At 48.2% G+C, this 25,816-nt stretch overlaps 1 protein-coding gene across 2 annotated transcripts in view; it reads right to left on the reverse strand.

The window, feature by feature from the left end:
* FSTL4 (follistatin like 4) overlaps positions 1-19,659 on the reverse strand; it is a 365,854-nt gene extending 346,195 nt beyond the window's left edge. The window contains exons 1-2 of one of the 2 annotated variants that reach the window (XM_074313508.2): positions 19,422-19,659; positions 11,905-12,040 (exon numbers count right to left, since the gene is read on the reverse strand). In XM_074313508.2, the coding sequence (XP_074169609.2) occupies positions 11,905-12,030 (126 nt within the window). In that variant the 5' untranslated portion in view covers positions 12,031-12,040; positions 19,422-19,659. The remainder of the gene's footprint in view (positions 1-11,904; positions 12,041-19,421) is intronic. The other variant, XM_074313507.2, reaches the window with a different exon arrangement.
* Positions 19,660-25,816: the final 6,157 nt, after the last annotated feature.

Below are 25,816 nucleotides of genomic sequence, written 5' to 3' on the forward strand. Positions count from 1 at the left end.
CTTTCCACACCCGCCTTGTTCAATCTCACAGCCCCCTGGAGGAACCTCTGACACCTCTCACTCCCATGAGCCCTCACAACCATGCTTTCCACCCAGTACTTGGTGATTTCTGATTGTTTTCTGAATAAACAACTGGCCTGGACTCCCACGGGCATCAGCTTTTGTACAGGGAGTCAATCCCCAAACACACTTTAATTAGAAGGCATTTTCACTGTACCACCATAAAACTTATATTAAAAATGGAACTTTAAGTAGTTTAAATTAAGTGAGTTATATATAATTAAAAAGCCTTTAAGGCACAATAAGGCTCTTTTTCCATTTTCTTTTATAACAGAGTCAAAAAGGAAGAAAGGTACCCAACAGTCGGCGTAGCTGAGTTGCTATTCACTTAGTAGCTGGCCCATCTAAGAGTCCCTGCCCTGCCCCTGCTCGTTAGTGGCGGAAGCCCCACAAACTTCCATTTGCTCAGCTGTAAGCTAGGATTCAGGGCAGTGCCTCTGACATTGTTGTGAGAGTGGAGTCAAGGGTTTGCAAAGAACAATGTCATTCTTCAGCTGTGTGCTCTGCCACTCCCCACAGGGAAGGCCAAAGCTGCCCTGGGAGGTGGGGAGACCTCATCTGATGCCATCCGGTCTGCTTTAGTCTTCAAAGCTCAGTGTCATCAAATATCCTTTTCTTAGCCTCAAAACCATGAGGGAGGACAGTTAAAGGACAGTGTGGTGTTAGGAGCACAAACAGGACGGTCTGAATGCCGGGTGCAAGCCCCAGCTCCACTTAATATGTGGGAGACCTCAAACAGCTCACCTACCATCTTGAAGCCTCAGTTCCCACAGATGTAAAATCAACAAGTTAATAGTACCTTGTAGAATCAGTTTAAGAAACCAACGAAGTAATCCACTTAAAGCTTTGACAAAATGGTAGCTGCTTATTAATCTTACATCATTCATAGCTATGGAATTCATTCCATATCAATAATCAGAATTCCTATAGGGAATCTCCTCCTTATTCCTTTTGGGGAAGGGTGAGAAGAGTCATTCACACTCGCAGCCCTGAGCTCCAGGGCCCACCCTCCCCTGTCACCCCACCCTTCAAGTGTCCTCGGTTCTCCAACACTCCCTAACTCTTGGTTACACATAAATAGACACAGGAGCAAAAACCAAGTTCCTAATGCAACAAGACTTTGCACCTGGCTGGGAGCCGCACTCAGCCCCAGCACGGGGGGAGCACCCATCACGCCTTGTCTTCCATGATGACTGGCCTAATTATCCCACAACAGCTCAAGCGTGATGTGGTGCACTGGATCCCACTGGGTGGCAGACCCTCGAAGAAGAGACAGCTGGTAAAGTCATGACTTACCTCCCATGCAGCCCTTTCTTTCTTCCCAAGAACAATTCCAGCTAAAGCTCAAAGCAGCCGCACTAAGGAGCTCCCTGTAGCCACAAGATACATGACGCTGGAGTCACAGGGCCACGTCCAAGCACCAAAGCCTGTTTGGTGGGCAGAGTGTGGACACAAGCCCTGGGTGTCGGAACACTGGCACCAGGAGGGAGGGAGGGTCGTGGTGGTGACCTGTGAGATGTGAGTCAGGCCCTAGAGGTCAGCAGCACTTTACAGCCTGACTTCTGGGAAAACCCAAGGAGGGATATGCTGGGCTTCCAAGCCGCCCAGCTGCAGAAGGACCAGGTTGGGGTGGGAAGGACATCAGTGAGACAGGGAGAGGAAGGTAGGCAGGCAAAGATTTAAGACCACGTAGGCAGGCCCTCCTATTCCGATTCCAGCTCTAAGGATCAGAAAGCTCAACTCCATAAAATGCTCGCACTTCTGACAAACTCTGCTCACAGTACTCGGTGCGCTTTCTCAGAGGATGGAGGCTGGCTCCTCGGTCTCTGTAGCCCCTCCGCCCACCAGCCGGCTCTCCCACTCCATCACTAGCGCCTCCCGGCCTGCACCCACCCCCTCTGCTCAGAGCTCCTGAATGTTGCCTCACATATGGGGACCTGTCACCCGTGTATGGACCAGGGCAGACACTTCTCCAATCAAGTTCTCCGATTGCAGATCTCGTCCGAGCAGTCCAGGGCCCTGGAGCTGGAGGTTCGTGTGATGGCAGGGCCATAGGGCTGACGTTACACAGTGATGACCACGAGATGGGATTTCTAGTTTTGTGGAAAGGCCAGTCTCCAGGGGAGAGAGAAATGGAGGTGGGAGACGGCGCAGGTGGGAAGAAAGGAGAGGCAGGGCAGGCTGCCTGATGACCCAATGCCCTGAGCCCACCAGGCAGCTTGCAGTGGGCTCCACAAGATCCCCTGGTCACCGGAGGGTCCCAACTGACTTACTTGCCAGGGGGCCTGGAAAGCCACCCCACCAGTCTCTTCTCTTCTGCCTTCCTACCAGATATGGTCCCATTCCAGCCTACACCTATCCTTGGGGGATTTTTCCTCAAATTCTTAAGTACTGTGCCCACCCAGATCTCAGCATCTTCCCCAAGGCCCTGCACCTTCCAGAAGCCCTCCCCAATCCCACCTCCCACCCAGCGCCTCTCTGTTCTAAACTCTCTCACCACCCTCGGTTTGGCCCACACTGCTCCCTGGATGTGTCTTGTGCTGTACTCATTGCTCACCGTGTGTGAGCGTATCGGTGATTCTTAAAGCTCCGTTTGTGACTATTCTTTCTCCTTCTTCATGAGCCCGTGGGGAGACATCAGCCCACGTCAGGAACTTCCTGCAGAAGGCAACTCATGACCACCTTCTCTTGTATCACAACCACAGTTGTTTCGAAGGATTCTAGGTTTAAATTTTATGATACATTTTCATCTAGAATGTATCATGAATCATAGATAATTTTGTTCTAGTCAGCAAGGCCATAGAAGTGTTTTCCTTCCGAAGAATTACCAAACCCATTGGACGAGGGTGGACACCTGACTCAAGACGGGGCTCTAAAGCAAGAGCTAAGACGTCCGGTATGACAGAGTGGGTCCTGGGGTGGTAATGTCACATGCTGCAGCGCCCTGAGCAAGATGAGACAGAACAATAATGAGCAGCCATCCCCTCCCTGCCTCCAACCCAAGGCCTCTGAGTGGGACCTAGGAGGCACTGAGCCAATAAGGCGAGGGCCATATCAGGTAGGACCACCATAGGAGAGGGCCTAGAAGGGCACAGGCCCTTTTCTGGTGGACAAGTCCTGGAAGGGAGGCGGGGGCTCTGGTTGAAATCGAGCCCTGGGCACCACAGGGCCGCAGCAGTCAGAACTCTGTCCAGCCTCTGCTGGTGACACTGACACTCCAGCTTCTTCCAGCCCCCAACCCACCCTCTGAGGGCTCCAGAGCCTCTGAGTCATGAGCCAGAACAAACCTGTGACACCGGATCTGCCATCAGCCACATCCCCTCTGGGAAGGAGAATGTCTGGGCTGTGAGGACAAACATCCCGCTTGGGGACCAAGAGTAGAAGAATGGGACCAGAGAAGGTAGAGGCTGCTTCCTCCTTTATTACTCAATAATACTTTAGCCTATTTCCTTTAGGCTAAAGTTGAGGACTTAATCACCATAACAGGTTAGAAAAGATCACCAGTTGACAGCGGTGCTGAATTCCTTCTGTGGACTCAAACTCGGTTTAGCGACAGCCGGTTGCCTCACCACGAGACGACCACGAGATGGGATTTCTAGTTTTGTGGAAAGGCCAGTCTCCAGGGGAGAGAGAAATGGGGGTGAGAGACGGTGCAGGTGGGAAGAAGGGAGAGGCAGGGGGTCCATGCCACCCCCGCGTCACACTGGACCTCAAGCCTCAAGAATGGAATCATAACTCCTATTTCTCTTCAACCATTTGGCCCTGGGACAGGGCCAAGCGCACAGCTGAGTGCTCCATAGATACCTGTTGATAACTAAGGTTTAAGACTGCCAGGTGTCCTTATTGGCCCAGAGACCCACACGAGGCAGGTACACGGCGTCCTGAGATGGCCAAGGGAGAAGTTCTGCTTTGGGACACAAAGACATACTCCTAAGCTATATTGCCACTGATGAACACCCAAGCATGAGGCAGAGAATCCCATTCTTCACAGCCAAATGCTAAAGGGAAAACAACAGCATATGGAACAACCAAACAGAAGAGAGCGGAGGAGGAAGAGCAGGAACAGTGGGGCATTTTTTAGAAGCACTCCAATTAGAGCATCGCCTGGCAGGCCTCTCCCTTTGACATCTCCCAATGTGCCCACAGGAAAGTCTATTTTCCTGCGGCATCAGCAAAACCACAGAAACCTGAGGTCTTTACCACACAGGAAGTTTTGTGAGCATGTTTTAAATGCAAAGCTAGGAGAAATAAATGGGAAAAGAGTTCTGTTTCCTTTATTTAGAGAGCAAGCTTCAAATGATAGAACAGCTTGAACAAGCTTTTAATCCAATTGTCCTAAGATGAGTGTCAAGAAGAGTCATCAGGAGTCTTACACCTATTTAATAACATCTCCAAAGATAACGTCTATTCCCATCGCCCTCAATCCCTTCCTCCCTTTGCAGGGACAGTTGGCAGCCACTCTCCCCGGAGCCACCGACTATTTCTGCTGACTCTTGAAACACTCTAGGAACCACTTCTCTGAGCACAGTTCCCAGCACACAGCAGATACGCTGTCCTCATTAGACAATGAAGAGAATCAAGTTCCTTCCCAGGTCGTATGCCCAGGACTTCCATCTCCTCTCTCAGACACCATCAGGCCGCTGGAGTTTGTGGCATCATTACACACAGCAGGAGAACCTTTCTGAACCCAGGTCTGCGCTGAGGGACGCTGAGGGATTTCTGGTCAAACAGACCCACGTGGTTCCAGCCCCAAGTTAAGGGATGAAGAATTCCTCAACTGCCACCCCTTCCCAAAAGAAAACATGCAACGTGACTTTAGACAAAGGTGAGCCAAGCCTTCAGACTGCACACCTGTTGCTTGGCCACACAGGAAAAAGGAAGACAGGTAAAACTGCACTTGAAATAACGCTTTGGGCATTCTTCACACATTTTAAAGGGGTCCAGTCAGCAGTGATAGAGTTGAGATGTGAAGACAACCTGAAGGGAACCTGAGTCAGCATTTTGACTACCCCCTCACTTTCCACATGAGGAAACTGAGGCCCAGAGAATAGAAAGGAATGGACTGGCTCAAGCCCACAGACCTCGTTTGGGCCAGCCTTGGCCTGCAGTACAGAGTCTAAATGAGAATCTTATGGTCTCAGCCTGAAATAAGCTGCTTTGGCAGACCGCACTTAGAGTTAGAAGGTTCCTACAGAGCTTAAGGGTCTCTGCTTGGTTCTCCCCTTGGGTCACCTTTCCCCTTGGGTCTCTGACTTGGGTCACCTTTCAAGTCTCGGGAGTGGATAACTAACAGGCGTTACTCTGGACTGCAGAGAAAGGGCCAACCCACAAAACACAGGTGGATCACTAAGCATTTGACAAATGCCCTGTGTCACCCCAGCTCAACTGCCACAGCCAGGCAGTTCTGCTCACTCACTGACCCGACAATAACACTCAGAACTCTCTCCCTCCACCTTCCCACTCCTCCCCTTCCCCCCACCCCACACACACATACACCCCCTCAGCTCTCCATTCCTGTCTGACCTCAGAACACCCAGTCCTTCCCTCAGGGACTACTTCTTCCAAAATACGATTGTATGACACCGTCCCTTGGAGAAGAGGAAGAAACACCAGGTAAACCACTATTGCCCCTCCCTCCAATCCTGCCAGAGTTCTCTTCTGCTCCCCACCCTGCAGAGGTCCATTTGCGGCTGAATTCTGTGTCCCTGCATCCCTACTAAGCCCAGAAGTGCTGTCAGAGACACAGATTTTTTAAATTACACTGAAATAAAGTGAATTTTATTTTCTGACCCTCACTATAGTCCTTGAAATCCCTGAGCACAGCATGGGGCTGGGAACTGTCGGTGTCCAGGGTCAGTTGGTGGCCCCACAAAGACAAAGTGTTAATTGAGAAGACTCAGGTTTTACTTTTTAAAAACCCTCTTGGAACCTGGATCTCATGAAGAAAGACACCAGGTTTCTCTTGGACCGTGCCTTCCTGACACAAGGGAATACCTAAGGCCAAAATGGAAATGTGTGTGGCCACCGATAGAGAGACAGGTCCGGCTGAAGGACAGACAGCTTCTCGGCCACTGGGGTACATGTCCTGCACCCAATACCAGCATGCCTGGCTCCCACTGCAATTTACTCAGGTGTTGCCTGCTCAGAGTATAGGGCCCGCTTCAGACGCCCTCCGTTTTTAGAACCAATGCCCTCTACCTCCCAGGTGGCTGGAGACAAGACATGGCCAGGAGCCTGACAGCAGAAAGCACAGCAGTGAAGGCAGAAGGACAATGGCCCTGGGTTGGCAGGACAGAAAAGCGGCGCCCACTGATGAGGCCTGTTAGAGTCTGTCAGACACCAGCACGCATTTACCTCTCTCTAGATGGGAAGCAGGAGAGGTAATCCACAAGCCATGGAGAATAAATCAGGCAGATGATCGGGACCTGGCAGGTCTGATGCAACCAACTCCCCGAAAAATGGAAAATCAGAGCCCCATTTACAACGCATGGCCTGATGTCCTGATTACAAGGGTGGACAGTTTCCTAGAGAAGCATAGATTATTTAGCAGCAGAGGCATAAATAAAGTGGTTAGATGAGTTAATGCTAAATTAAGAGGAAAAAAAATAATGGTTTTCTGTGAACTCATAAACACTCATTTTCCTGGGTCACAGAACTTCTCAGAGCCGATTAAAACTCGGTCAACTATGGTCTCAAAATACGAAAGGCGCATGCGGTGTGCTGACTAGTACAGAGCACCGGGCTTGCTGGGAGCAGCAAGACAGGAGAAACATCCAACACGAAGAAAAAAGACAGCAACTTCCTTTGTCCAGGGATCAAAATATGAACAAGAGCCCCAAACAGAACGCCAGCCTGGCAGCGGTGGTTCCCAAAACAGCCTGGCTGGGCCGTGGGGACAGAGCTTGGGGCATGTCGCCTGCATGGGTGGCACAGAGGTGGTGATGCATGAGAACAGAGGGTGTGGCTGACCCTCAGGATTTAAACCACCTGCAGACAAGCCAGGGAGGACGCTTGGGTTCAGAGACCTAAGCTTATCTGGCCACCTGCGTGCTTGACTATAGATGAAAAAGACTCTGAGACCAGGCTGATTAAATTCACCTTTGCCCTCGCCTACCTGTCCCTGCCCCGCAAGCCAGTCTCATGTCAAGTTATTTCCTGGCATGGCTGCAGCCTGCACATTACTCTCCTTTTCCTGCCTGCAGTCAGCCTCACCATGTTGGCAAGAGCGACAGAAGGCCAGGGCTCATCAACACCCAGATGCCCTTTCGTGTATGCGGTGGGGTGTGAGGGAGGGAGCTTTTCTGCCCTGTGTCCACTGGGACTGGAGCTCCTGAGAAATGCAGCATGTCAGGACCCACCCCAGGCCTACTGCATCAGCAACTGTATTTTAACCACCCCCCATGGCTGTTTGCAAGCGCACAGAAGCTCCTGAGGTGTTGGTATGGGGCACAGCCCGTGCTAACACAAGGTAGAAACCAGCTCATCCAAGTTCCCCATGAACTTGGAGTATTTGCCACCATCTTTCATCTTGAAAATTATGGATTTACTACACATCATGCTCTCCCAATATTACCTGAGAAACAAAAATCCACTCTCTGACATAGCAGAGAGCCATGGCTGAGTGTTCAAGGCGCAGAGAAGAGGCTGCCCCACCCCCCACTTGCAGTGTTGGGACCTCGTAAAGGGGTGCCGGCAGCAATCCCAGCACTCCTCTTGCTGAGACACTTTGCCCAGGGTCTCATTTTCCTCGAAAGCCAGTCAAATGCTGGAGTTGGCAACAGTGAGTGTTTAGGAGGGGTGGTACCGCATGAGATGCATGCAGGCGGAGCCTTAGAAAATGCCCAGCATCCCGCCTGGATCTATCTGTCCACAGGGAACAGGGGGCTTATTCTCCATGCCCACAAAGTCAGGGACGCGAGTGAGCAGAACTGCCGATGGGAAGACCTTAATCCCCACAAAAGATCAGCTATTCTTCCCGGCAGTCAATCAAAAAGAAGGGTCAGTGGTAAGGAGCAGGGGGTGAATATTACCAGAAAGGGCAGGGGAGCATTAAATTCAATCACATATGTAAGAGCAATGATACCTATTAGGGAAAACAAATCGTTTTTAAAAAATTAATACCCAGTGTTAGCAGCCCAAATCTTCGTGAATGGTCAACCAATGCAGAAGGAAGCCAGAGCACTAAAGCTGTCTGCAACGTGAAGCCACCTCATGGGACCTCAGGCCTCCGTCCGTGTTTGGGGCCAGCACTTGCAGAAAGGGCAAGGGCCAGTCAGCAGAGGAGGATCACGCTTTCTGCAGCTGACCCCTGGGGTTAGGGAGCAGGGAAGTCGTCCTTATTACTGATACCACCTGACGTATCTTTTCCTTGAAGACTTTCCTAAGACAACATATGGTATCTGACCTCAAAGCACAGCTCTGGGCTGTGAGCCCTGAGGCATACAAAGCCAACAGTTTTTATACAAAGCCAACAGTTTAAAAAAGGCACAATATTACTGTGTGCAATTATTTAGAGCATGACTAGAAACTAAGGGTAGGAGCAATTCAGAAAAAGTTCAGTAAGATCCCTGAAGCCTGCAAAAGGCTGTGAAATGGCCACCATCGAATCCTAGAGCCCAGTGAGTGGCAGGAACACAGCATTCAGGGCCCAAAGGCAGGGGGGTCCCTCCTACAAAAGCCTGCCCCTCAAGAGGGGGCAGGTCTTTGGGGGCTGCTACATCACTTCTCACTTTCCTGGTCCCCCCAAATATAAAATTCTACCAATACTGATTTTATTACTGTATCTATATTAGCCAGAACATAAGGAAAAGGGGGGGAATACAATTATTTCAGAATTTCAATAAATTGTATCGCTCAGAATTGTTTCCTCTGAATTCAGAATTGCATTAGTATTCTATTCCATGTTCTACCACTCAGCTCTTATTAAAGAGGCACTCCACCCAGCTACATTTCTTTTTATCTGTGTTTGTAAAATGGCAAGCTCCTTGAAGCCATTTCAACGGCAGTCTTTGTTCATAAAACAATAATTTAACAAAATTCACATTTGCTGTAATTGCTTTAAAAATGTACGGACACACATGCATTGGTCATTTAATCCTTATTTACCCTTCGGTCATTCAAGTAATTGGTATAATAACTTTAAAGGGAAATCAAATCTTATGAACGCTTTCCAAACATTTTAAAAATCTTAAGTGAATGAATGTTTTGGAAAGTACTACTATCAGAAAGAAAACACACAGAGAAATGTTTTACTGTTTAGTTCCTGAAAAGTGTTTCTGATTTATTTATTGAGTCTCGGGAAAGTCTGTTGGTTTTGATTCTTCCAGAAAATGAGACTGTCTGAGGAAACTGCTAGAGGAGTTTCATATGGTTTGGGCAGTGAGTTATAGATATATTAATAGCTACAATTCAAAGAAGAAACTACCAAGAACCTATAACACCAAAGGACTATCTTGGATGTGGATAAGATACAGCCTGGCTTGTATCTTATCCACTGCCTACTGGTTCTCTAGGTCGACCACGCATGTCTCTACTGGAAGTGAACCCTGTGGGCAGGGAGATACGTCACACACTTAAATACTTGGTGGTCTAGTCTGAATTTGGCAAGCAGCAGGGACTTCACGACGACTATCAAATATTGAAAAAATATCAATCAGCTCAAAAACACAGAGCTTCTATTTTGCTGTTAAAAGTATTCGACACTGTGAGGAAAAGAAAGATGAATAAGATTAGCATAATCCATGTGCTAAAATAAAAATGTAAGAGTAAGAAAAACAAAAAAGGTAGGGAAGACTAGGAGTCTAGAAAGGGATCAAATGTGACCAAGAGTAGTCAAAGATGGTTCTAGATAAAAGGTGAGAACCAGAGCGGAGCCTCAGAGAAAGGGATGATTCAGGCACGTGGAAAGAGGACCCTAGTGACTAAGGGCATAGGGGTCATGCATGAAGTGTGATCAAGGTCAGCAAACCAATCAGTTACACATAAATGTTCTGTCTCTCTAGCTAAACGTTTGCTGTCCTGGGCCCTTCCCATTATCACCATCGCATTTAATCATTGCTATGACTCAATGAGTAGAAGGTATAACACTTTGCAAACACTCAACCTATAGCAAAAAAAAAAAAGGTGTATCAATCAGGCCGTAGTTCCTACATCCGGGAGTCTGCAGAGGCATCACTTCCTTTTCTGGAATGCCTGGACCTTGGAGCCTGTGCCCTCTCCTGGGCTCTATGCTAATGAGGGTGAGGAGGAGCGAAGCCACAGCCCCCAACAAAAAGCCTCACTTCCTCAGAATGAGAAGCATCTGCTCTTTCTTGTTGGTACACGAAGTGTTAGGGTGCTAACAGCTAAGATAAAGAGGTCCTGGGTTGATATTAATATACTTTCAATTTACCTCCGACTAAACCCCACCTTAACTGGCTGGACTCTTAACTGAAGGACGTGATTTGAAACAGTGGGCCAACGAGCCCCAATGGTAAAAGTCTAAGTAAGCATACCTGTGTGTGTGTCTGTTTGCTCTGCTATTAAATATTTCACGATATATTTGTAGGATTTAGGCAATCATTTTCTCTCTATATGGATGTGAGAATAATGATTAAGCCAATCCCATAGGGGACATGCCGTGCTCGCTAGCAAGTCAGCCTCCAGACTTTCTCAAAAGAGCATTAAGGTGCGTCCTTCATGGATTTAGATGGGAGAGATAGTGTTTCTATTTAATCATCCGCTCCCCACAAAAGGAAGCCACGCTAACTTCAGCAGGAAAAGTGTGCGGTAAATTACTTCAGATGCTCCCCGAAGATTAAGGCTCGTAGGTTTGGGATTGCATTACAATTAAGTAATAATGAAAGAGAAATCGTGTCTTTTGATCAAATAATGCATTAATCCTGCCATACACTGTGTACCGTCGTTCACTCTCTGGTAATGTTGACTTTCTGAGGTAATTTTTCTCTCTCATTCCACAGGACAGGAAACACACACAGAGGGGGAAAAAAGAACAAGGGTATGTATCGAGAAAGATAATGGAAGTTAAAACACCCTGAGAAGCTTTTAGATACGACACAGTACTCACTGCATCATAAAGAAAATTCCAGGTAGTTTTAATGCAAGTGTGTAGTCATTTCTTAAGGCTCAGCACATACAAAACCTTTTCTGCAGGAAAACTGTCCCCCGTGAGCCCTAAATTCATGAGGCCTACTACCTGAGCAGGGCGAGGCCCAGCTTAGGGACCCACTTCAGTCCTTAAGACCAAGTTCACTAAGCAATTAGCAGTATACTGAGACTCTCCAGGGAGGTATTTGAGAACAAGTTTTCCAAGCATTTTAGAAGCATTTATATATACCTAACATGCCATTAATCATTCTTATCTGTTCATTAAGGCAGTCTCCCTTAGGACCTCTACTTGCCAGCTCTTTCTCAGCCTGCTTTTTCTTATCTAGAGACCCAAAAAGGAGTTCATTGCTTTTAAAACATATTCTGTAATTAAAAGAGTTCATTAATTCACAGGGGTGTGCTCCACCAATGAGTCTGCGTTTTCCAAGTTTCATTAAATATACAGAAAGGCTGTTCTCTTGAGGGTCTTTGTGGAAGATAAACCCTGCAACTACAGCTGGGTTTTGGAATGCGTTTCCAGCCTTGGAGAGATTTAGACCATTACTTACAGCAATGATATAAATCTCCCGTCCATATCAACACATGTTGCTTCCTTCTGTCCCCTACCAACAAGGGGGAACAATTTAAATTCACACTGCAATCTCATTGATATAAACTAAAGGTGGAGGGGAAATCAGATACTGGAACATTGAAAAGCAATCAGTTTAAAATGTCATGTCAGCTGTTCCGTGACTATACCTCTGCCCGCGACTCCTCCACAGCCACGTTCAGGCCTCTGCTTGTTCCTGGGTCCATCCACCCCAGCACAGCTGGCAGGGAGGCCCCGAGCAGTGCAAGATGCAGCCAAACGTGTCCTGGTTTCATTTTGTTGAGTCTGTTGAGAAAATGACAAGGGCTCAGAATTAAGCATTGCAAAGTGTAAGCAAGCCACGGGGTAGTTAATTCATACTACCTGTATTCAAGAATCAGGTAAACCTGAGTTTAAATCCTGGCACCAAGCCTTCTGTTCTACTGTGGAGAAGTTACTTCTGAGCCTAGTTTACTCACCTGTAAAATGGGGTCAATAATACATATCTCATGGGCTTGCTGTGGTGATTGAAGGACTCAGTGTCAGGCACCGAATAAGAGCTCTAAACATGCTGGCTGCTCTGTAGAAACGCACATGAAACACCATCCACCTACCACTACATCTCCAAGAACAAACCAGGGTGAGAAAGTTGGGTCCCTTCTGTTAGGTCACCATATATCAAGTCTTGAGTTTCCCCAGAAAGCTGATGAGGAATCATGTTAAGCCCGTGGCGTCCCATTTGTAGCTAATGACTCAGTTTACAAGAGAGTGAGCTTTAAAATGGCATTATAAGGCCCAATTCAAGACCAGTCATTTCAAGACCAGTCATTTTTGCAGAATTCAAGCATCCCATGGATAATGAGATTTCAGTAACTTTTAAGGTGTTTCCTGAGGCTCATGTGATAAACTGCCCAACGTCCCAGAAGACAAGAAATGTACAATTCAGAGTAATCATAGAATTACCTGGCTAAAACTAAGGCTCGGCGCCAATAAATATTCAACTCCCTATTGTGTTCTGGGCATTGTGCTAAGGGGACACAGGCTAGTCCACTTGCCCAGTTAACTGTACTTTTTTTTTAAGGTTTCTACTGTGAGCATATTCCAACCTCAATCTTAGTACCTCTACCTAAGAAACATGGCCAGATAGAACTCGTGGTACAGTATTTACAACTCTTACTCAAGGAAACTTAGGGGTTATTAATTTCTGTGGGCACCACACAATTTAGCACTTAATTGCTTGGGGTCCACGCTGCATCCTGCTCACGGCTGGGGAGATGAAAACACAGAGCTCCTTGGAGGCCGGCAGCGCTGTGACCTGGTGTAGGCATCCCGGTCAAAAAGGATTAGCTGCCTGGGGGACATTATAGCCTGTTTGAGGAGTCCACCCTGCTCACCCCAAAGCCAACAGCTTTGCAGGATTCTAAACAAGAGGGGTTAGAGGTATCACACGATCACTAGTGCTGAGGCCAGGGCCACCAATTACACTCCTGCCACATTCCAGGTTTCCTTTGGCTGCTTTCCACACCCAAATAGAGCTGTCTCTTCAGATTTGCTTTATGTCCCCATCTTGAGACAGAAATTCCCCCAGGAAGGAGAAGTCAGACTAAAAATTGTGGTCATATAATACCGGCCTATGAAAGGCAACGCTGTCAGTTATGACTGTCTCGTAAGAAAAGGTGTCTCCTTGTTTTAAAGAGTCCATAGGCTCCCACTCCTACATCTGTTTCTTCAGCCGTTCATCTCTGACATCTGTTGGCAAAGCTGGAGCTATTGGGGAAATAGTCCAGGTGGCCAGTAAATATTATGTGAAGGTCACAGTCTCGCCCCCATCAGCACCTGCTCCGCACTTGAAGAAACCAGAACAGTGTGGTTTCGGCTGCTCCTGGGAGATGACAGGAGTGTTCTGAGCAGCCACCCAACTCTGTGCTGCAGACCCAGGGCTCTAGCTGGTGTGTGTGTGCTCTTACAGCGCTGGGGAGGAGTGAAACATCACATTCAAGATGAAAAGAGAATAATGTCTTTCCCTAACTGCAACCAGTTTTTCTAAAAATATAGGGCAACTCCCTACTCTCCATAAATTATTCTCTTCTGAATGCAAAGCCATGTTCCAGAGACTGCAAAACGCAGATACGAGATGTTTGGAATTTGTTTAAAAACCAGCAATAGTAACTCAAGCTAGAACTAGAAAGACATTGCTTCCCACTCCACTTCTATTAACTCCTCCCTACTTATCCGCTCTCCAACAATGCTCCTGGGCTGAGCACACATAGAGAAGGTCCTCTTTTCTCCCCGTTCATGCCGTTGAGCCCAAGTAAACTCTAAATAGCAAGATAATCAAAACTTACTCAAGTTAACATCCAGATGTCAATTCCTGGAGTTAGGAAACATTCAACCCATGAAATCTAGTATCTAGCTTTCAAATTGCCTAGGAATCCAAGACCGATTATGTCTGATGTTTTATTATTAATAGATAGCATCAAAATAAAATCCACACATTTCAACTGTTATTTTGGCACTCTGCGAGTCACTGCACGTAGGAGGGCGCATCCTGACCTCTGGCCTTAAACCAGCTGTTTAGTGTTTCAGGAAGCTGGAACTCAGCCCTGCTGCACCTGCCATCGTCTCTAGTTTGTGTTGAGGTCCTGGAGGGTCTTATTTGAAGACAAGGAGACACGTTAAGCAGGCCAACTACTTGAAATATTCCTCGGCAGCTTCTTTGTAAAGTTTAACTCAGCTTGGCCACCAGTAGATCAGACTTCATTTGCACAATAGATGCAGCTTAGATGTCATCCTGTATTCATGGTGAGTGACAATTCATGACACCTATGGCAGCAATCACCTAAAAATTCACAACTCACATTTTATGACCATTCGGTACATTAAAAAAAAGAACTAATATTGGGTCTAAATCTATTTTGATGATCTGTCTTATAACCACATAGAGAATATCTTGGTTAACACTTATATAGCAGTTACTATGCGTCAGGCACTATTCTAGATGCTTTACAGGTATTAACTGATAAGCCTCATTTCTGCTTGATAAGGAGGGCAATGATGACCCCCCAGTCAGAGGAGACAGTTCACAGAGAGGTAAGTACCCTACCGAGGTCATGTGGCAAATAAGTGGCAGAGCTGGGACTTCAAGCCAGGCAGGTAGACTCAGCATCTGTGCTCTTAGCCCCCGTTCTCTGCTGCCTCCCAATGGGGAAAATCTACGGAGAGCAAAATAGGAGACCCTGAGCCCCGTATCCCTTTCCTCTGAAAGCTTCCAAGAGCTGCACTCCTCCAGCTTTCATGGGTCCGGCCAAGGATGGAGGAGCGGAGTAAGGAGGAAAGCCACACTGCTCCCCGTCCTGCACCCCACTTGGCATGCTCTCCTCAGCCTCCACTGCTGCTGTCTTTATTGGCCAACAAGAAATGTGGTTGAAGAAAGAAACCACCAGGAGAGGCACAGAATACCAGGTAGCAAGGATGCCCCTCGGCCCATGGGGAGCACTAACATGGCAAAGACAGTTGCTCTGGGGGAACTGGATCTGTTGACAAATTGCCCCTCAAATGCAAATAGCCCTACTGGCCTGCAGACAGAAGGAAATCCAAGGATCTCCAGGTATAGACATGGGAAGAGAATAATGTCTTTCCCTAACTGCAACCAGACATTAGTTGCACCACTAATGTCTCTGTGCAACCTAACCTAGAGTTCCTTCTGAGATCAATTTAGGTTTGTAAGCTTCATTCAATCCATACTAGAGCCTAAGATTGATTATAAATCAACCCGAGATTGTTGTCATAAAAGAGCTACCTCTTCTTTCAAATAACTCAAAGCCCAAACCATGGATATGTAACACATCTCATTTCCAAGAGAAGTAGTTCACTGCTTCCTTGCTTTCCCCATGCTCAGGGGAACCAGGTGCTAGCCCTGGCGGGTTGAGGAATTCACCCAATGTGTGAAGCCAAATCAATGGGCAGACTTAGACTAAAACCCAGGCCCCTAGGCAACTAACTGTTTCATTTTTTACCTTGCTACAAACTTGTATGTGGAATATGTTTGCATTCTCTGTTTAGATAGACTGATACTGCATTTTTTAGTGCTGGATGGACCCCACTAGAATCTACCCCATCCTTGTGAAAACTACAGGATTTTCTGGTTTTAGAATATAAGCTGATACCTGCGCTGTAATTTATTCATCTTTAAAATTACAGAGGTACTACAAATTTGTATGACATAACATTCTAAATTCTGACTTCCGTTTTGAAGAAAGTTGAAAAAAATACGACATAAGAACGCAAATGGTTAGGGAGAAATCGACATGAATATGTAAATTCCAAATCTGTCCCACCAGAGGACGCAGGCTGGCATGTAAGCTGTCTTTATTGAACAGGGTGAGAGGCCAGAGAGAAGCACCGACATTTAAATGGCAGTGGGTTTCATATAAACTTCTCTTTCTTCCTCCGGGAACCAGCTCTCTTTGGGAAGAGTGGGAATTCTGACCTTGAGAGCTTTGGAGGAGATTGTTGACAGGTTCTCCCTCTCAGCCTCTCTCCCAGAATATGCAAACATTACCAAACCAGACATTATGGATTAGCCACATGGGAATGGCTTCTCTTTGTAACTGACAGGATCAGAAATTATGAACATGATTTGGCAGAACCAAGTGACACCACCCAGCCTTTAAGACAACAGGGAAGGTTTGGGACCCTGAGGCACCTGCATTTCCAATCCTTGTTATTGGAAAAGTTTATTACTTGAGGGGCAGTGCATTTTACACATGGGATCTTAGTAGCCAACAAATAGAAACAAACTGGAGACTGCCAAAATCCTGCAATCCTCTTCTATATGACGGTCCAATGTTAAAAGGAAAAGAAAAGCCACATAAACCCTAACCCCAAACCAGGAAGCTATATATTAATTTCTTCTGGAAGGTTAGGACCCTAGTTTGATTTGTGTTTTAGAAAAAAAGAAAGGGATTCAAACTTTTGAAGACAGCCTCTAAAATACCAACCCAGGGAAATTAGTCATGGAAATATATCAGGGTAACCCTACAACAAGCCATAATGAAGTTATATTACATGTCCTATTAATTCTTTATATCTTTGGCTAACTGTTCCAACGTTTGATAAGTTAGATGCCTATGTGTAATGTGTAAATCTATGACATTCCTGTTATTGTGAAGTTTCACACACACACACACACACACACACACACACAACTTCCTTTCAAGATTCAGATTATACCTCTTACGTACCCTGTTCCCTCAACTGTAGTTCTATTTTTACTTGAAGTTCCATGTCTTATGTTGTGCATTGAGGTAGAAAATGTAAGGAAAGATGTGCTTGTCAAATAACTATCTAATTTCATTAAATTAGTAAGCACACATTGACCACACATAAGCAACACGAGAAGGTGGAGTTTGCAGAGAAATACCGAAAAACGCAAAGCAGGAATTCAGGTAGATTTTTTAGGAAATCTTGAGTATTCAATGTCAGTTTCTGGAATATAGTGTTAAGTCCAACGAAAGATCACAACACGAAGATCACTTTTTTAAAAATCCTGTGGCCCTTAGAAGAACAGAAGAATCCTGAGTGAGTGACTGGTCAAGGTAGAAAAATCCAACCTAACCCTGCCTCACCCACTTCTAGGGCATAATCAAAGGCACAGAAGTTCTCTCAATGCCCAGCATAGGCTGGCCCCTCTCTGGAGCAAAAAGAACCTTCTTGGAATAAACAAAAACTGAGGGTCATCATAAAATTCAAAGCGAGCAGAAGCCATTGGAACTTTAATGAGCAATTTTAATAGATTACATCGAAGACTATTCTCTTGCATGACCTTTGGCTCAGGCTGAAGTCTTCCAGGAGGGGGCTGTCTTTTCCCCCAATATGGGAGGAAACGAGCATTCAGCTGAGTGTGTCTAAACCGAAATGGTCTAGTGATGCTGCAGTGTCTTCTCACAAAACTAAGATGGAAAGCAGACGTCATGGGCCCTCTGAGGCATTATGTAGCTTCCGTCTTCTGTCCGAGCTACAGCATGAGGGTTGCTGCGGCTCTAGCGTCATAGAAGCCACATCACTCACTCCCCTGACCATTTGCTTCCCAGGTGAGCCCTCCACCTGACCACTACCCAGACTCAGAGCCTGTCTCTGGCCACTCCAGGATTAAGAGGACACTGTTAAAAGACATCTCTGGCTTTCTCTTAAGCCTGATGATAGGAAAATAATTTGGGACTTTTCAGAAAAGTCCGAATTTGTTCCCTATCTTTTTTCTCCCCTCAGGGTGTACATTTTGATGAGCAGTTACTGTGTCACCTCCTATTAAAGTTCTATTTATCTTTGACCCAGAAAATGTAGGTGGATGTTTGTACCTCGGGGACCCATCTAGTACAGTTCCTGATGCACAGGATTGCAACAAATTTAGGAAGGGAGCAGACCAAAGCTCCTGTCGCTGTTTTCCACTCTCCGGAAACCTCGGTGGAAGCGACACCTAGAGGGGAGCGGAGGAGACGCTGCGGAAGCGCAATTCATCAACGTCGGAGACAGTTATCAGGAGCGAGATCGGCTGGACAGCTCATGGGGGACCAACTCTCTAGGCGATGATACAGACCTAGCAGATCCCCACTCCGCGGGTCCCCAGGCACTTCCGGCAGCCGGATGCGCTGCACGGAGGCTCCCCACGTTCCGGGCATTGTGAGAAACCCTACTGCTTCCAGTGGGTTTCGGCCCGGCAAGAGTGGCGCCGAAGTCCTCAGGTGTTAGGCCTCGGGCGAGCGCGCCAGGCGCCTCTGTGTCAGGTGAAGAGCTCCCAAGGTTCGCACCGCTCTCGTCCCAAACTCGAGGCGACAGGCGCCCAAAGCGGAGCTCTCTGCCTGCGTCGCCTAGGTCCCCCCGAAACTTGGAACAGGTTTTCTTTGCTGGCGCAAAGAGAGACGGAGATCACCCACAGTACAATCTCTCTTAGGACCAAGCCCCCTGCCTAAACGTCCCCCAAACAAACTGCTCCCTAATGACTCCCCCAGCAGGGCACACCGGTGCTCCCTCGGGAACAGCGACGAGCCGGGCAGAACGAGAGCTGCGGCTGCCCGGTGCCGGCTTCTGTCCCGGGTCCTTCCTTCCTAGCCCTACGCTCAGCCCCAGACGCGGGGGAACACCGCGAAGTGAGGGCCAGGCGAGATGCAGCGAGCCCTTCGGGCTGCAGCAAGGAGACGCAAGTTTCCCCGCAAAGCTGGAGGGAGGAGGCAGTGAGCACGCCCTCCCTGCACCCCAGCGCCAAGGGCACAGGTCTTAGCAGAGGGGCCGCCGCTCGCCTGGCTCGCCCGTGCCGCTAGGGGTCCGGCGCCCCAGAGCAGCTCCTCCAGGGTTTCGGAGCCCGACGCGGGCGACGGGCTCGGCCCCAGCGGATCTGCGCCGCGCTCCGCGTGCCAGCCAGCTCACTCCGGTCCCTACTGCAGACCGGGGCCCCACGCCTCGGCACCCCAGTCTTTACCCCGAGCCCTGGCCCCGGCGGAGGTAGCCTGTGGTCCTTGCCCGCCGCCCACCAGGCGGGCAAACTTGACTCTCGCGGCGCGGGCTGAGAAAACAAGCAAGCGCCGGCGCCGGGCCCTGCGGGAGACGCGGGGCAGCAGGCGTCGGGACCCCAGCGGGGCGCAACCGGACCAGTTAGTGGCGGCGGCTTGGCACCCTTCCCGCACCCTCGTACCTGAGGCGGCCGGGGCCGAGAAGACCAGGTGGCCGGACTTGGGCAGGCGGGAGCGCCCCGTGGCGGCAGCGGTGGCGCGACCTGGCCCCGCGTCCTTCGGTCGGTCTCTGACTGTCGGCGGGTGCCGGGCGCCCTGGAGGTTGTCGCGGCTCCAGCTCTCTGAGCCGCCGCTGTCCGCTGCTGTGCGACGGACGCCGCGGCTGCCCTATTTCTGCCGCCGGGACCGGAGCCCGTGACGTCACCCTCCGGGCCCCGCCTGCCCAATCGCCGCCACCTGTGCGCGCGGTCCGCCCGCCCGCCGCTCAGACCCGCGCAGGGAGGGCGGCAGGTGCGCGGAGACCCGGGGCGCGCACACGGGGCACGAGGACTCGGACGCTCCAGGGCAATCTGCGCGCTCCACGGGGGGGGGGGGGGGTACGTTCCCGCTCCTGCCTCACTGGGAGCCCAGCAGGCTACAACCATCTCCCACCACCCAACACACCCTTCCTCACCTCTCTCTTCTCTCGGCTCCTTCCCCGGCCGGATTGTCCAAGGCTGTGCGCTCAAGGAGCACAGCTGGTCTTAATCAGCGGCCATAGCTCGTGGAGCCGTACACCACACGGAGAGTCGTCCCTGGAGGCAAAGTCAAGTGACACTCCCCCTCGCTGAGAACCCACAACCTGCGAAAAAGCCAAGTTTGCATTTCTCTCTTCTGAATCTGCCCTCTCCCAGTTGCAGAATCTTACAAAATCCTGGGCATACAGGGGCTGTCCCATGTGACCTTTGCCTAGCCTGGCCAAGCTGTGACCAGGGTCCCTTCTTGTTTCTCTAAACCAGGCATTTTCACAGCAGGACCTCATCCCCCAGCCTGCAACTCCCAAACCTTTGTGGGACCCTCTTCCACAACCACAACTTTGAGAGACCCCAACCAAGCACTCATCTGGCTTGTATTAATTACCCTGGAGACCAGTCCTGGAGCCTGAATAAACTGGAAACATCTTTGTAAGGATGTACCGTAGCCCTAATCTGGACTCAAATTTATGATAGGAGGGAGACCCTAGCCAAGCCAGGCAGGTGGTGACCAATGGGCAGGACTTTCTGGGGGACTGCCTCCTGCTCTGGCCGTATGGGCACCGGGTGACTTCCTGGCTTGGGGGAACAGTGTCTTGTTCATGCCCCTGTGATAACTCCTGGCTTGGAGGAGGGGCAGAGGGGCTTTTCTGAGGATAAAGTTAGTTAAATCTCAGGAGAAGGGGAAGACTACCAGGGTGACGTGGAGGAGAGGTATTACATGTGCTCTTTCCTTTAACAGATACTTACTGAGCCCTCCTATGTACCAGGCACTGTACCAGGTGCTTGGGAGACAGCGGTGGCTGGGCCAGCATGGTCCCTGCCTTCACACAGGTTTTGGTCTGGGATCCAGTCCTCCCTCTATCACTGCTCAGCTGGTAACCCAGAGCGAGTCATATCTCTGCTAGAGAGATCAGTCTTCCCATCTGCAAAATGAAGAGCTGGGTGACTTCCAGGTCTCAGTCTGCTGTGAGTCCCCACGTAGATATCGTGACTTGGGCTTAGAAGGATAAAGCCTACTCCATCCTCAGAGCCCCCAGCGCCTTGGCAGACATGATACTTTCTCATATTTGACCATGAATCGTTGCCAAGGCCACCCATGACTGAAACTCTGAAGCTTGAAGCCAGATTCTCTACAGCTGGATCAAGGAAGGGATGGCACTTCCCATCTTGGGAAAAAGAGAAGAAAGACTGGGCATGAAAGGAAGCAGGGAAGTTTGGATACACGCTGTACCTCCCTCTGAAACGTAATTCTAAGTCCTGGTCAAGATGGAGCCCCACAGCTCAGAGGCTGGGTTCATCTCCCCTCCCACACTGTGATGTATTTGGAAAAGCAGATCTCTGTTTTTAGCTCTGAGCACAAAGTCCCTGATTCAGCCTCCTGGCCCTATTACATAACCCATGCAGGCCTCTAGGTGTGTGGTTTTAATAACTCGGGGTCATATGTAAGTCAGGTTCTGCAGACTGACCAAGATCAGAAATAGCTCTGTTTAATGCAGGAAGCAGGGACTGGACTTCTGCAAACTTCTGTGCTTCCCAAAGAAGAGGGACAGTGTAGCTGCTGCAAACCAGATGTAGACATCTCCCTTAGAGATAATGCTAACATCTGAAGGGACCTATTGTGGCTACTGAGCATAAAATAAGAGTTGAATTAAAAGTAACCTTGGAATAAAAAAGGTGAAGTGGGAGTGACGAAATTGAACAAGTCTTCAGGGAAGTGGCATCAGATGCCAGTAGAAATTGACACCTTTTTGAATTGTTCTAAATAGGGTAGATTTCACACAGAAAATTTTAGAATTTGTTTGAAACACTGCTTCAGCACTTGCAAACATACTGATAATTCTCAGTGGCCAACTAGGATGCTTCACACAAAAAAAAGTTAAGTTTTGATTTCATACAATTCAATAAGTTCCAAATGGGGATGCTAAAAGGAAACATAAGTTCAGATGACTTCCTTCAACCCCAACTCTAGGTTATTGGTAAGAGATTTGGCCAGACTCAGACACACACAAAAGGAAGTTATCAATATATTTTTACAAGGTCAAGAAGTTTAAAAATCTCCAATATATGTATTTTCTACTTTGCCAATTTCTATTTCTATTCGTACCAAAAGCATAACCATATGATCAAAACTGCTGCCAAATAACATTTCTTCTACAGGTCATTTCAGATTGCAGCTGCACCTCAGGGTACCCAGAGGTGACATACAAGCCCTGGGATCAGGAGGGAGCAGGGCACCTCCTCCAGGTTCAACCAAAAGTTTCCTGTCATTAGCTATGGGTCAGGTCCATCCTGGGTTGGTCAGTCAGTCCCCAGAAATACCCAAGAGAAGCCAGACTGGGAGGTCTTGTGAGAAGGTGAGAAAAGATAGGAAACTATCTGCCTTGTCTTGCATAATTTAACATTCTGCTGCCTGTCCAAAAAATGTCTTAGTAAATCTTCATACCAAACCATGAAGTTGATTGAAGAAGTAGCCTGGATCTTAGGAGAGCCCTGGACAGAGCAGCATGGGGACTGGACCCCTCTCCTGTCGGTGCCCCTCTCTAGCTGGGTGAGCCTGGATGAGTCCCACCCTTTCTGGGCCTTGTTTCCTCATCTCTCAAGTGGAAGCTGGGCGTGAAAGCAGTTGGAAGGTGGTCATACTAAATGAACTTCTAAGGCCATTTTCAATTCTGCAAGTCCATGCTTTTATTTTGCTAGTACTTACAGAAGTTAGGGCTTCTCTGATCTAAAAAGAGCTAAGAGGTTAAAGGTTTCCCTTAAGTCTAACATTCATGCTGATTTCTTAAATGATGACTTATTTAGTCATCTAGAAATTAATGAATATAGGTAATAAATCCCAAATCCTAGACCTGAAATCACACTCAGAAATAATTTTTTAACTTTGACTTAGGGAGAAAAGTAAAGCATGGAGGTAGGTAAGGTGAGTCATTCAAGAGATAACTGTGATTTAGGAAATTTTTCAAGGCCATAAGGAAATGGTGTTGAGTAGGAATTTTAATTAAGAAGTTGGGATGGATGAGACGATGCAGTGATGGAAGGGGAATTGTGAACGATGAAAGTGGAGGGAGATGAACACTAAAACCCTTCACCATGGTATTGTTCCAGGGACAAAAGTCTCATCTAACTCCCAGGGGCTAGCTTGATGGTGCCAGGGGCCTCAGAAAGCCCCTGATCACAGGAGGAAATGAAGCTCGGCTGTTGTCAGAATTCTACGTGCACAGGGAGAACTGGGGATGAGAAGGCCTGGCCTCCAGAACACAAAGCACCACATCCTACCGGGGCTGGGGAGAGACATGAAAGAGGGAGCATAGCCGGAGGAGAGGAAAAGGAGGGCCAATCTCTTATTCAACAGGAAAGCATAAACCCACAAACTCTTCTCATGACCTTGTTTTCCAACTCACCATACAGAGTGGTAAAGAACAATCTAAACAAAAAAGATCGTTCAAAAAGATGAGCGCCTACCTGATGGAGATTCCATTGTGGTTAATATATGCTTCATTCAAATGAATAGGCATCCGTCTGGCGAGCCATCTTAAGTGCTACGCAAGATGAGGATGGATAAGATGGATCCGGACTAGTTAATAAACCACCCAGATCAGGGCAGCCGCACGGACCTCTCCACCTCCACCCCACACCAGGAGTTGAGCTGCTTGCCTTGCTTCCTGGCCAGAGAGGCCTTATGAGCTATTTCCACAGTCTTAGAGCCACGCCCCCTCAGATCAAAAAGCCTGCACATGGCACGAACTGACAGGCAGACCCTGGCATCCATGTCTATGCAACAGGCACACTGGACCCTGGGGTTCTGGCCTCCCCAGAGGCTGCCTGGAGGGGCCATTCCCTACAACCCAGAAGTGGGAGGAAGTTTCTGCCTGAGGGGTGGACTTGACCCATGGGAGATGGGGTAAAAGAGGAAGCCAGCAGATAAATTCTCTCTTCCTTCCCTGGACGGTCTGTCCTGAGATGCAATGCTCCCTATGTCCTGTCTGAAGACCTCTCTGGGGTCCAAGCACTAGGCTACTCTTAGTACAAAGCTGGGCCCTGTTCACTGTTTGCTCCTTGTTTTCATTGTCCCTGCTTCCCTGGGATTGTCCTCCTTCCCAGTAAAGCGTCCGCGCATAAGCTCTTGCCTCAGGTGCTGTTTCTGGGGAATCTCGCCGGAGAGAAGGAGCAAGTTGAAGGAAGAGTCATGACTGTTTTTAAGAGGACAGATGACAAAACTCTCTAAGGAGGTGGATAGAGAGGAGACGTGATTAAATGAGAGGACAAGGTATAAGGAGACGTGGTGGGGGCAGCATCCAGGCAGAAGGCAAAACAGGCGTGAAAGAGGTGATGTAGGAACTTGATGGGATCCCGGCCTTGGCAGCTAAGCAGAGGGGTCTGTGTGGAGAACTGCAGAGACAGAGAGAGGGGCCAGATCACACGGACCCTGTAGACTGTGATAAATAAGGCCTGCAGATCTGATGGTAGGGGTAATGGGAGCTCGTGGAGAGATTTGAGCAGGAAAATGATGTGATCTACTGCGTGTTCTTAACAAATACTCTGGATGCTGTGTGGCGAATGGACTGAGTCAAGCGAAGAATGGCTGCTGGAAAGAGTAAAAGCAGGGAAACCAGCTGTTCAGCTGTTGAGACTACACAGTCGTTTCTAGCTCATTAGCATTATCACAGACGTCATACCAGCGCTGAACGTTAATTGGCTGCTAACTATGCATTGGGCCCTAGACTTAGCCCTTTATATGTATTGTTTCACCTAATCTTCACAACAACTCTGTAAGGTCCTATTTTGTAAGGTAAGCTCAGAGAAGTTACACAACTTATCTAAGGCAGTTTGGCAAATGGCAGAGCTAGGGTTTCCTCAGAGCCTGCCCTCGTCATCACTATGCAGTTCTTTACAGCTATACATAGTGTACATGTCAATGGCAGCTAATACTCAACTCAGAATTCACGTTCTACTAATAGGCAACTGGAGTAGCTTCTGTTCTGAACCTATTGGTATATTTGCTTAATTGTCCTCATCACAAAGCCTTGCCACAGCCAAACCAAACGCGCAGTGTTTCTCGCTTCTTCTCTGCCTACAGAATGTCAGCTGTGTTCAGTAGCCTAAGCCCATCAGAAAGTTCCTATTTTCTTTGCAGGAACTGGCTGAGGGGTGAGCAGGGGGGCCTAGTTCTGACCAAGGAGAGGTGAGAGCTGCGGGGAAAAAGAAATGCTAAGAAAGAGATGGTGTCTCTTTTCCCTCTTGATACTTCATTATTCCCTCCTTCAACTACAAGGGCCCCTGAGACCCATGGTCACCATCTTGTGACCCTCAGAGCAGCCAAGATGATCCGTGGAAGACAGCAGAAGAGAGAAAGCCAAAGAACCGAGGGCCTCAATGATCTGCCGAAATAACTACTCTGAAGCCGCCCGACCTCGAGATTTCTATTTTCCTCATGACTTACATCAAGTGAGTTGGGGTTTTCTGTGACTCGAAGTAGAAAACGTACCAAATGAGAAAGAAGCTAAAATGTAAAGAAAACCCTGATGCATTATTTGACTGGCTTCAGACACACAGCATGGGAGATAGGTACGAATAATTCTGTTGCCCTCCCACTTGATTTGTCCAAGAACCCTACGCTAGTCAAAAGTTGAAGTCTCTTGACTCTGATCCAGGCTCAAAACATATAGTAATTTTCAGGTATGGAGAATATTTAATTAACCAGGAACTTCCATTTCCCAACTGTCCTAGATAAAAGGCAATGGACACATAATACTACAGGATGCTTTAAAGCTGACGAATTTATACGTGCACACCCATCAGTAATGCCCTGCCATCTGTGACTTGCAAACACCTCTCACTACAAC

The sequence above is a fragment of the Rhinolophus sinicus genome, chromosome 5 (genome assembly GCF_057876585.1).
Source record: "Rhinolophus sinicus isolate RSI-liver-muscle chromosome 5, RSI-T2T, whole genome shotgun sequence".
Taxonomy (NCBI): Eukaryota; Metazoa; Chordata; class Mammalia; order Chiroptera; family Rhinolophidae; genus Rhinolophus; species Rhinolophus sinicus.